At 41.2% G+C, this 13,419-nt stretch overlaps 1 protein-coding gene across 1 annotated transcript; it reads right to left on the bottom strand.

Annotated features, from left to right (window-relative positions):
• Positions 1-1,089: 1,089 nt before the first annotated feature.
• atp5f1b (ATP synthase F1 subunit beta) lies at positions 1,090-9,033 on the bottom strand. The gene is made up of 10 exons (XM_034176479.1): positions 8,871-9,033; positions 4,225-4,401; positions 3,903-4,109; positions 3,712-3,810; positions 3,422-3,606; positions 3,189-3,347; positions 2,981-3,103; positions 1,574-1,786; positions 1,285-1,486; positions 1,090-1,200 (listed from the first exon to the last, which is right to left on the bottom strand). The coding sequence occupies exons 1-10, from the start codon at positions 8,971-8,973 to the stop codon at positions 1,097-1,099; spliced, it is 1,572 nt and encodes a 523-aa protein (XP_034032370.1). The 5' UTR covers positions 8,974-9,033; the 3' UTR covers positions 1,090-1,096.
• Positions 9,034-13,419: the final 4,386 nt, after the last annotated feature.

Here is a 13,419-nt window from a genome sequence, read left to right as displayed (position 1 = left end):
AGCTCATCATTACTATTGTGTACTGAAGGAAAAACATTGGGCAGGGATGTAGAGGTGGTGTAATGGTTTACAGACTGTCAGCGACCTCACTTCCTGACCTCTGCCAAGCTCCCAGCAGTCACCTTGAACAGAGGTGATGTTGAAGTGGAGACACCTGCTGTGGCCCTCCTGAAAACAAGCTCTGTGCTTTCATTGGCTAGGATTTTTAAGGTCACTAGAAGTCAAACTTAATATCTAGCAGTCACCAAACTGCCTTCACCCCAATGATTGACCTTTACAACAAATTTGACCTCACTTGAGCAATTCCAGAACCCACCTCCATATGAGCACCATGTATTTTGTGAGAAAGAGCAGAAATCTATATTTTGACTTTGGAACAAAATGCCCAAAATCCTTCTAAAGGGCAATTCAGGGCTCAACCTTCATCCACATAAAGGTTTGGTTGGTAGAAAAAAAATAGTACAGGCAAGAACCTGGAGGGGGTAAAAACAAAGACAAGTGTTTCTCAAATTGTGGTATGAGGAAAAACAAAGTCATAAGAATCTCAGGGTGCCATAAATAAGTTCAAGTCCATGAAGGGATCTTTCCAAGTTTATTTCTTTAATATAGAGATTTTGTCCCCACTTTTATTTTCCTCAAGCTTTGATCTGGTGAACAAGCCTGACTTGCATTTATGCTCACAATCTGCACCAACTGTCATGGATCCTCCTTATGTTTGACTCACTTCATAGCCACTTTCAACTATTACTTTTTGCATAATTTTACTAATAAAGCAGATGTTGGTGACCAAATTACCTTTGTTGAGCAGGAAGAAAGGAGAGAAGGAAAAAAAACAAAACAAAAAAAAACGCATTATCCTTAGAGCACTGGTCCATTACTTTATGAACTCAACAGAGTAAGTACGCCACCTTGTGGGAGGAGTGGATGACAGCCATTTAATGAGCCGTATTATGAACAATATGGGAAACGTATGCAGTTGACAAGTTGTGTAAAGACTTTTTTATTCCATCTATCACTGAAAACATTAAATACAACTTTGACGATTTTATAAACCATAGAACTGCTCCACTGTTTCATCTTTTCCCCTAGTTACTGTTTATGACTGCGCGTGCTCCTCTGCAAGCTTGTCCGCTTTCTGAACAACGTCCTCGATGGGGCCCACCATGTAGAAGGCCTGCTCAGGCAGAAAATCATGCTCACCTGGGGAGGAGTTAGAGAGGCAACATCAGTACAGGACCAGAACCTTAAAACTACAACAACCTTCTCTAACATCTGTGTACATACCAGCAAGGATGCTCTTGAAGCCACTGATTGTTTCCTTTAGGGGCACCAGCTTCCCCAAGTGGCCCGTGAAGACCTCAGCCACCTGGAAGGGCTGCGATAGGAAACGCTGGATCTTGCGGGCACGGGCTACAGTCAGTTTGTCCTCCTCCGACAACTCATCCATACCCAGAATGGCAATGATATCCTGCAGGGACTTATAATCCTGCAGTGGAGTTGTGATCAAAATGGTTAGAATTCTCAATAACCCCTCACAAGTATACATCTGAAAGCCATTTATAGAGTGTCGAACCTGAAGGATCTTCTGTACACCACGGGCAACTTCATAGTGCTCTGCACCAACAATGTTGGGGTCCATGATACGAGAAGTAGAATCCAGGGGATCAACAGCAGGGTAGATGCCCAACTCAGCAATAGCACGGGACAACACAGTTGTGGCATCCAAGTGAGCAAAGGTGGTGGCGGGAGCAGGGTCAGTCAAGTCATCTGCAGGCACATAGATGGCCTAGAGGATAAAGGTCAGGGTTAGAACTACATGCCGAGTAACTGATGAAACACCGTCAGGATATAGCTGTATTTCCAAGTATAAGGTAAAACCGCTGTGTACTCCGGACAAGGTTGACATGGTGCTTCAGACTTTAGGTGGGAAGGCTAACAGCAATTACCAGTATCAACACTGAACAATTGTGGCAAGTTTGTGCCACACAAGTGCACGCCTAGATTGCTCTGTCCAGTGTATGCGAGGGGTTTTTTAATGGAAATGCATTATAGTTGGACAGGACGTTTTGTCTGACATGAGTGAAAATCCGTTATACGTACTTATTACACTGAAAACCATATAAAAAACACTGGGAATTTTGCTTTTGTCCGGTGAGTGTGAAGATCCAGTTTATACGATGACTGTTGAAGTGAGTTTTAATATATTTATGCTTTTATGAAATACAGCATAAAGTGATGTTTCGGCAACTGGTGCTGCTAATATTGGCTAAACAGATCGCTTATTGCCAACTGCCATGTACAACATACCACAAACTAAGCAGTAACTTAAACCAATAATGTAAGTCCATTCCTGTATTTGTTTGTTTCCATCAGGACTCCGGTGGACTGAAATTTTGGTTGTAGCACTCTACAGGCATGTATGCTTCAACTACACTCATCCCACAATTTCAATCCAAGACAGGTTGCACTAAACCAATACAAGTGCTAAACGCTGGGTGATAGGGGAAAGAAGCCCCATGCACTGACGATGACAGCCCCCCTCAAAACTGGCAAATTTCAACATCTCTCAATATATAAGTTGATAATGCTGGCAATTTGAGTACAATGACTAAAGCCTGAAGATAGAAGTATTCATTATTTAGACTTTAGAATACTTAAACACACAAAAACAAACATTTCCATGCAACCCCAACACACACAGAAAAACAATCTAGCCTGCCCTGTTCAGGTTATTACAAAAAAAAAAATATCATAATCGTTTGCTCACCCAGCCCTAAACATACTTGTCATTTTCTTCAACCCTAGCAGTCATTTAAACTTACCACATTAAACCAACAATGTCTACTAAATCAGTTTGCCTCAAACCTGAAAATACTGGTAGTGTCACAGGGACTAAAAACTACAATGCCTTTCATATTTTATCATCACTGTTTCTGATATCAAAACACAGCCAAAGTTAATAACCCTGTCTGTCACGTACTTGCACAGAGGTGATTGAACCCTTCTTTGTCGTGGTGATTCTTTCCTGCATGGTACCCATGTCAGTGGCCAGGGTGGGCTGGTAACCCACAGCAGAGGGGATACGACCCAGAAGGGCAGACACCTATAAGAAGGAGAGTGTCAGTCTTTATGGAACTTTCATATTGCTTTTAGAAAACTTGAGTCTAGACAGGATTGATGATGCTGACCTCAGAGCCAGCCTGTGTGAAGCGGAAGATGTTGTCAATGAAGAGCAGCACATCCTGACCCTCCTGGTCACGGAAGTACTCTGCCACAGTCAGTCCAGTCAGAGCCACTCTGGCACGGGCACCGGGGGGCTCATTCATCTGTCCGTACACCAGGGCCACCTAGTGGAAAGAGTACTCAAATCAAGTGTCTGCAGCGTAACAATGCATGACAGTGACCCAGTGTACCACCTCACCTTGGAGGTAGTATCCTTCAGGTTGATGACACCAGACTCAATCATTTCATGGTACAAGTCATTTCCCTCACGGGTCCGCTCTCCCACACCAGCAAAGACGGAGTAACCACCATGGGCTTTGGCCACGTTGTTAATCAGCTCCATAATCAACACAGTCTTTCCCACACCAGCACCTCCAAACAGACCTGTGACCAAGACCAAAGCAGACTCATTACAAATGGGAAATATGTCCCCAAATTAACTACACCACCAGAACCAAACTTCGAACAAACAGCAACTCTAATACCTACCAATCTTTCCTCCTTTGGCGTATGGAGCCAGCAGGTCAACCACTTTAATACCAGTAACCAGAATCTCCTGCTCCACACTCATGTCAGTGAACTCAGGGCCTCAGCATGGATAGCAGCAGTCCTAGACAGAAAATACAACCATGATCATTTAACAGAAAATTCTTCATTACTTTACAGTGGCATGAGCTTGCTGTCAAAATGCAGTGCATAACTAACTAACTCACTGTTTGTGGTTATGGGACCCCTCTCATCAATTGGTTCACCAATAACATTCATAATTCTGCCTAACGTCTCAGGACCCACTGGGATTCTAATAGGGCCACCAGTGTCCAGCACCTTCTGTCCACGAACAAGACCTTCAGTACCATCCATAGCAATGGTACGCACAGTGTTCTCCCCTAAACAAATAACATTATCAATGCACAAATCATATTTCCAACACCATTAAAGGCATCTTAACAGCTGCACACGTGACCTTTAACATTCAAAGTTATCAAGCAAAAAGGTGCTCACCAAGATGCTGTGCCACCTCCAGGACAAGCCTGGAGTCACGGCCAGCGACTTCCAGGGCATTGAGGATGGGTGGAAGGGCCTCATCAAACTGGACGTCTACAACGGCACCGATGACAGCCACAATGCGCCCGCTGGTGGCAGCACTAGCAGCAGCTGCCGGTGCAACATAGTCTCTGCCTGAAGACAAGAAAGACAAAGACACCACATTTAACTTAAGGTCTGACATGGATGACTTTGCCTTTATCCTTGTGCATCCAGTGTCAATGACACTGGTTACAGGGATGAGTATTGATAGATTTATTGATTCGATGCCATTATCGATTTCGCTTATCAATCGATTCCTTATCGATACCTCTTGTGAATTTCTGCGTACTAGAAGTAGGCTTTACAGGTTTTCTATGTCAACAACATTTTAAATTGGTCACTGGATCCTTGATCCCTGGACATAAATAAAATATGTAGTTTCTCTCAAAAGCATTTCAGACATTTTGGCATGAATGTGTCTCCATACATTTGGAAAGGGGTGTCATTTGATTTAAACAGTGTTTCACTTTGAATTTATTAATTCCAACTGGACTAGGCAGAGAGCCATGCAGCATTTGGAGCTGTGTGAACAAAACGGAGGACGTTTCTCGTTTCTTTCTCGCAACAAAACAGGAGTCCCAGTTAGTGACTTTAATCTGCACAAAAGTGACTCACGATTGACATATTCAGGGATGAAAGTGGTGAAAAACAACAAAAAAAAAAGCTGAAACCCCAAATTACCCAACACCACCTGCACAAAAACATTTGAATTCTAGAAGCTCTGAAATGCACTCTGGGACTACTCCAGATAAACTGCAGTGAGTGCAGCATCCATTTTAATGAGGGGGGGGGAAGAAAAAAAAAAAAAAAAAAAAAAACAGGACATCTTTCCTTATTCAAATTCATTCCAGTGGTATTCTGCTCTTACTAGGATGCAGCAGTTTTTCTAGCTTGGCAGTAAAGTTCTGGAGGAAATCACTGAAGAAATTAAATTGAAAATATGGTTTGACTGAAACAAACTGTCAAACGTAAATAAAACAGGTGGAGGTGTGAGTCACTAGGTGTTCACAGGAAACACTTAATTCTGTATTTATTTATTTATGGTCATTGTTGGTTTTATCTTTTCCGTTGTGTTTTGTTTCATCAGGTTTTTGTCTCGTTCTCTAAAATTGTATTGTAGCATTATTAGTTATGAGTTATTACTATTACTGTTGTTGCTATTATTAATATATAAATAAAAAAATTACAATTTGACTCCTTTACGACGACGAATGCTGAGAAATTATACTGAAAACAAATGCACGCAAACATGCTGAGATGCGAACAGCTTAATGCTAACTTTAATATTGAAACTGCCAGACATGCTAACGCGTTAGCGTCGGTCCCGTTTTTAAGTTATAAAACACATCAACTGTTTCAGAAGACCATAACAGGTCAGTTTAACATAAAAAAGGTAAATATTACTCAGACATATGCTCTTGGGGGTTTTAGCGGGGAAAAATTACGATAAAGCGAAATAAAACAATGACTCAATGAAGCAGCAAATCGAAGCACTACTTAGATTGGTTCAAGGTTCAAAGCAAAGCCGTGTTGCAGAAAAGTTGATTACAGACCCACTGCAGGGTCTATAATCAATGTAGAGAAATCATCACTTTCCTGACAAATACCCCCAAAAACAACGCCCACTCTGAAGGACCGATAAGGGAATCACTAACCAAAAGGTTATTGATGTCGGATCAAATCATTTCTTAATACCCGAAAGGAACCGGTTCTCGATACCTATCCCTACTGATTTATTAAAAGACTCAAGTAAAAAATAAAATTAAAAAAGATGCACACCACTTTTGATAAGGAATGTTAAATGTGCTCATTAACAGCAGCCAGCACCCATGCTCCTACTCTAGCAATAGACCGTTGTTACATTCTCAATGTGCATGCTCGGTAGCGCAAAAATCTAGCTTGACTAGACGTGAGCTCCCAGCTCCTCTGTCAGCATGGAGAGAGCCAAGTGCCTATTTGTCCAAAACAAGTACGAGTAGCAGCTCTTGCAGCTCATGCCACACAGTGCTGTTTTTCCTACAATCGCCCACGAGCCAAAAGTGCTACAACAGAATGAAATGGCTCAAGCCAGCTGGTCTCTTAACAGGCTGGTTTTTAAAGTGCAGACCTGGCCACCTACCCAAAAACAAAAATAAAGTACTGTACCCTTAGAGGGCTTACAGTGTGCGTTTTACTGTTTCTAAATGTTTGAAAAATATTGATTTGGTGTTTTCTATTCATGACGACCGGAGCAGTACATGTTAATGTTTAAGGAATGGATGGAACATTGCATTTTTAATAGTGTTCAGCAGTCTGTCTGCTAAAGTTTCCCAATGGAAAAATCTGTTTTTCCAGCTTTCCTCCCCAAACACAGCTATCATTTGTGCAAAACACATTGGGATCAAGATAAATTTAGTTTCACACTAGCTATTTTATTGTTGTAATACTGACTTATTTTCACGAATAAAGCTGTGACAAGTGTGCCAACAGCATTACAGCTGATGGTGCTAATGTTATCTACTAAATATTGTCTTATTGTCACATCTGGGACATGTTTAAGAGACTTTGTTCAACTTTCTTTGGGCAAGTTTGAGGCATCTGTCACCATTATCCATAAATTCAGTCATGTCCCTGTAGTTACATGGAGGATGGATGCCCGCATTAAAAAGGCTCTACACCCCATGGGAGAGTTCCCGTGTGTTTAAAAAAAAAAAGCTTTTCAATCTACCATCCTTGGTTCTCAAGACCAGGCACCTAAGTGGCTCGGCTCTCATTTTTTTTAAAGACAAGGTTCTAGCTAGCGCAAACTTGCGTTATGGCCCGTTACGCTATAATTTTGGACCGTTACGATTTTCAATACAGCATCTGTAATCAACTGTTTCTGCAACGCGACTCCAGTTTGAAGCGTGAATCGAAGCAATGCTTCAATTCAATGGCTCGTGGCTCTTTGATTCGCTGCTCTTCAGAAGCGGTAAGTCTGCTTCTTAAACCCGCTGAAAGCCATTAAAATATCATGAGTCACTTTTGTGTGGATTAAAGTCACTAACTGGGACTCTTGTCTTGTTGCAGTCGAGAAACTTTAGTAGTCCTCCGTTCCGTGCTTCAAACGCTGCGCAGCTCTCTGCTGAGACAGAGTCCGCTTGGAATTAATAGCTTCAAAACGAATCGCCGCTTTAAATAAATGACACCTCTTGCAAACGCTGCAATACAGACAATAAACTTGTATAATCGACTAAAACGTTTTTCCTCCCAAAATGAGACGTCTTGCATTCTTTATAAACCTGACCTGCAGCACATCTGCAAGAGCTGCAGCTCATGGGTATGGAAATACATTCATGCCAATAATAATGTCTGAAAGGAAATGCTTTTGACAAAAACTAAGATTTTATTTCTGTTTATGTCCAGAGATCAAGGATCTACCATGTAGAGTTTAAGGATCCAGTAACCAATTTCATATTTATTTACTTTAAGACTCAATAAAATTTTGTTCAATTTCAACTTAATTAGCTTATAAAGCGCCAAATTACAACAAAAGCAGTCTCAAGGTGCCTCACACAGAACAGTTCAACATAAAAAAAAATTAAAATAAATAAAAAAATTCAAATACCTAATTAAAAACAGAAGTAAAACAATAAAACATAAAATAAAAACTACTCATAAGAAAGAATAAAAATAGGTTTTAAGTCTAGACTTAAAAATGTCCACGGACTCCGACTGCCTCACTGAGGGCCATGTACTGGTAAACCCAGAATGAGACTGCCCACTCAACAAACTTCCCCAGCCTTCTGGACATGATAAAGGGACTTGGGAGGTTGTACCTGGCTTTTCCCCTTTGGGTACCCCTAGAATAGCCAATTTTTACCTTGAATTTTCAACGCCACTAACTTCTACTCAGTGTGGAGGTACCATCATGCCATATTTACCACAGCACCTGAATGCATCACAGCAACTGACAGCCACACCAATTAAATAAAACATTCAGTTTACATCATTTTAAGGGCTGAGCTATTATCTGGGACAGTTTGAAATATCTACTTAGCTTAAGCTGAATCAAATGAAAACCATGAAACGTATGGGGTGGGAATGCTATTGCTACTCATTTAATGCGCATACTGGTTGACACATAATGTAGGAGTGACAGATGAACAGAGTAGCTCGAGCTGGTGCTCCTACAACACTATTTTACTGGCAAGTAAATCTGCGGTCAGTTTTAAGAGGGCCATGCAGATTATGTGATCATTTCAGGCATTAATGACGGTAAAGTGTGCAGATGAGTGCGTTAACCTTGCTCATGCTAGCTTAGCAGCTTCATGCCGCCTCATGACCCGACATAAAGGTCATACGGCTAACACTAGACAAACGGAGCCCAATCGATGTATTTTATCTGGCGCCTGCCAAAGAGAGCCACTTTGCACATAAAATGTTTTATAATAGCGCCATACCATTTTATATTTCACAGCTGACCATTAAGGCCTGTTATGCCAAGCTAGCACCGGGCAGAACTAGCATTAGCCCTGCCCGCTAACCCAAGGCGGAAACGTGACTTCGCTTAAAAACTAATTTTACACAGACGCCGGTCTTACGTGAGAGAACGGCTGGGGATCCGACGAAAGCCTTGAGAGGCTTGAAGCCAGGCTTAAAAGCCTGCAAAGCCCCAGTGCAGCACCGTCCCACAGCTCCTAACATGGTCAAAATGGCTGAAGGTGGAAAAAGACGGAGGAGCTCACCGCTTTATCAATGAGCGCCCAGACCAACTACGCATGCGCGACACGTACAAGCTTTTCGAAACGCTCAAGCAAATGAAGCGTTGCTTCAGAAAATCATTTCTGATTTGAAACGCAACGCCATTTTTAATCTAACTACTACAATTTTATACATTACTGCTTTTAGTTACTGTGTTGTATGAGTTTTAGATAAATAAGAAATGTAACAACACAAAATTTAACATATATGTTGGATGTAAATATTTTCTATTCAAAGCTTATTTGATATTTTAAATCTGATTGCGGTTTGTGTCAAATATCCGTTGTTCTATTGTTTTTTTGTTTATTTATTTTTTTTTTCAAGAATCATGGCTGTGTTGCTGTGTGGAGTTCAGTGACTTTGATACATGCATCGAAACACTGCTTCGACAAAGCATATTTGCAAATGCTTCGCGTTTGCACAACTGAGCATGCGCAGATATCAGTCTTCCACTGAACGGAATTGCTAAAAAATGTTGCTTTGAGGAATTTGCTAGACAAAAATGTTATTAAAGTTCTATTTAATTCAGACTTCAAATTTATATTGATCTTAGCTGTACCAAGTGGTGTCATGACACTGCACAAGTACAATACCATATGTAAATGTCAGTAAAGCTATTAGTCAGCTGCATGCATTAAAAAGAGAATGTCTGGATTTTTGAACATGAACATTATTTTTAGATGATTTGAGATTCCACTTTTCACTCTGGATGAAAATGATTCACAGCTGTAAATTGTGCTTGTCAGGATAAATTGCTGTCCTTCCATCCCTCAGTACGGCAAAACCTTCCACATCCTAAGACTCAAGAACTGTAAAACACTAAAAATGGAAAAATTTCCTACTTTAATACTAGAAGGTCAAAGGTCTGCTTATCAAAAAGATCATGCATATCTGACATTTATAAATGCCTCGTTTTTTCTTTTACTGAATTTTAGGTTTCAAGTAGGAAATATACAGAAGCCCTGAAATGCTCACATCATCCACTAGATGGCGACAAAAGCTGCTCAATTGTGCTGTAATGTCTTGACTGTTTATTCATTTCATAAGTTAACTTTTGGTGAAAATAAGATTGGCTGACAGCTGTGTCTCTTGTCCTTATTGGGCATTGCAGTCTTGCTTGAGGGCGAGCAACAAAGAGGTAAAATATGACGCATATTATGTAATTTATCTACTTCTGGGAGACCAACCACGGCATTTTCAATGGGTTTTTGGGCAAATTACATGCAAACAAAGTGAAAATGCAAAGAAAAAGTGATGATACGGTGGGAAAGTGGACATGTGTTGCAGTTTGTTTATGACTCGGAGCACAAACGTGTCAAGGCAGTTTTGCCAATGAGAGAACGGAGCTACTTTGGTTAGCTGTGTAGGCTAACACTTACCGACACAACATCTCCCATTTGCCTCGTCTTTTCTTCTCCACTGGGAGCCGAAAAAAAAAACTTTTCGTGACTGCTTCGGTTGCAGACGAAAATAAAACAGTACACCATTTATCCGTGTGAAGTTATGCTGTGTATATATTGCACAATGGAGCACAGGTCCCCATAACACCCTGCTCAGCGTGCCGGTCAGCGCCGCCGTTCGGCATAAGCAGACAACGCAGCCTGCATGGGGCACCAACCATGTTGCACTAGTTTGCAGGGCCTCCAACTGACTGAAAAATGTGTTGAAATTATTACATTATTACCAGTCATGCCGGTGTTACTCTAATCTAACAACTTTTTTTGTAACGAGTAATCTAACGCGTTAATCTTTCCAAATGAGTAATCAGATTAAAGTTACTTCTCCAAGTCACTGTGCTTTACTATTATTTTTGCATTGTGGGTCGACAGCAGCAATAAACTTGGTCTGTGGGCAGGGGGCCGGGGTTTGACTGAACTGCCCACTTTAAGCGAGCTGTGAGCTTTTCATCAGCTACGACTTGTCCTCACCTCTTAAAGCGCGGTGACAACAGCACACCTGCACTGAGCTTTACAAAGTCATTTTTATGCTTTTTTTTTTCTCCTTTATTTAGAATTCTGAGCTGAGCCACTCCGTATCTGCTCGCTAAAAACAGCTGATCCTCCGCGACGCGTCAACAACTAACACTATTTTCCACTCAAATGCACCTAAACTCTGTTTCTGAGGAGCACATGATGTGAAAATGCAATAAAACTTTCTTACCTGTAAATCTGGTCATGTTTTCTGCATAAATAAATGTTATCCATTCTTTGTGCTCAAACGCCAAAGCAGGGGCGAATCCAGATGGAATGGGGGCGTGGGGCAGCGATGTGCCCCCCTCCCCCACAACACCCCTAGATTAAAGGTCCAGTTTTGAAGCCGTTTTTTACTACAACTACTAATACTACTTAAAATAATAATAATTTTGCCAAGTAAAATGTTTATAGAGAATTTAAAAGTTAGAAAAATGTTAGAATTTAATAGTTACATTTATAAACAATGTCGGTTGGAAATTGCAAGTTTTACTGTTACAGTGCTGTCAACAGTTAAATATGAGGTCAAGAAAGATTATTTTACTTTTTATAAAACAAGTATTTATTTTCATTGAAGTCAAGAAAGGGTGACTATAAAGTGAGTTTTGGCAAAACAGGTATCATTGTCATGTTGAGGTGGCAGAGGGTTGTTGTCGGCAGCTGGGGAAAGTAACTAAAAAAGTAACTAGTAATCTAACTTAGTTACTTTTACAACTGAGTAATCAGTAAAGTAACTAAGTTACTTTTTCAAGGAGTAATCAGTAATCAGTAATTAGATTACTTTATCAAAGTAACTGTGGCAACACTGATTATTACATTTCAAAATCAATATGAATTATTTATGAATAGGCCCATCGTTTTTGTCTCTAAACATTGTGTCGGCCCCTACCCCATTACTTAACTGGGGCAAATTAACAGTTTTTTTGCCTGATATAAAGCCCCCATCCACCCCCGCCCCGATTCCCTGAAATGGTACAGCCCTGTTTGCATCTTTCTCTGTTCGCTGTGTCGCCTAACCAGGGTTGCCAGATGTGACGATTTCCAGTCCAATAAATGCTCAAAAATGCATGGAGGCACTAAATCCTGTGCAATTTGAACTTATTTTTAAAATGTGTGTGGCAATTCTATACAAAAAACTCTTCCAGTGCCATATTTTTACCCTAAACAAACCAGTTGGATGGGAAAACACCCAATCTGGCAACCCTGCAGCTAACTGAAGTAGCACGGCTAGCCCACGTTCGATTCTGACACGAGACGACAAGTTGCCACTATGCCACAATTAAACAATGAAGCGACAGCAGGAGTCTGGAGCTGAAAAACGGAGGAAAAAGAAACAAAAAGATGATGCCCGTGCATCCCTTGCTGGTAAGTACGTGTTAAAGGTTTAAATTGTTTTGATTACTTAATGTTCAGTGGTGCTGCTTAAGCTAGGTTGCGTTGGCTTTGCTGATTTGATGTAGCTTTAAACGCTAAACTTAAACGCTTTAATAAATAGTAATGGTTTGAGTAGAACTTTTGTGTGTGTGTGTGTGTGTGTGTGTGTGTGTGTGTGGTTCTCTTGTATGGGGGTGGGGGGGCCTCCCTGACCAGTTATGCCTAGGGCCTCCAAAACCTTAGCAGCGGCCCTGGTGCCGGTCTTGTTGGAGCGACATCTGTGCCATTTTGGCATTGTGGGATAAATCGCTGGACTACTTTCGCCTGACCCAGCGCTGAATTTGCCGACATGAGAAGATGCTGCTGGATGAGTGTGAGTATATTGACTTACGATCATTTAAGTGTGAAAACACATGAGATACACAAGTTCTTGTGCCAAATATACTCCTTGTAAAATGGTAAATGGACTGCATTTACATATAGTGTTTTTCCATCTGTATCAGACGCTCAAAGCGCTTTACAATAATGCCTCACATTCATCCCGATGTCAGGGTGCTGCCATACAAGGCGCTCACTACACACCGGGAGCAATAGAGGATTAAAGACCTTGCCCAAGGGCCTTTAGTGATTTTCCAGTCAGGCGGGGATTTGAACCCAGGATCTTCTGGTCTCAAGCCCAACACCTTAACCACTAGGCCCTCACCTCCTCTTTGTGTTTTTGTTACCATTGAAAACGCACTGTCTTTGCAAAATACAACATTGTTTGGAATTCGCAGGAATTCATCAAGCACATCGGCCAGGGGCGCGTACTAACACAGAATATACAAAAACTGTATAGTTGTTTGGCCAAAATGATAATGTCCACTTTTAGCTTGCCATAAGCTAAACTAGTGGCGCTCATGAGGATATGGTCCACATAAGTGGTCAAATCCTGTGAAATCAAAAGACACATTTTATGACTACCGGGCCTTCTGAAAACAGGGCCTTCTGGCACCAGGGCACACACACCCCCTGGCCAACTGACAACGCTGGTTTCCACTGAGTC

The sequence above is a fragment of the Thalassophryne amazonica genome, chromosome 1, assembly GCF_902500255.1.
Source record: "Thalassophryne amazonica chromosome 1, fThaAma1.1, whole genome shotgun sequence".
In the NCBI taxonomy this organism is placed as follows: Eukaryota; Metazoa; Chordata; class Actinopteri; order Batrachoidiformes; family Batrachoididae; genus Thalassophryne; species Thalassophryne amazonica.
This window is presented reverse-complemented; position numbering and strand designations above follow the sequence as displayed.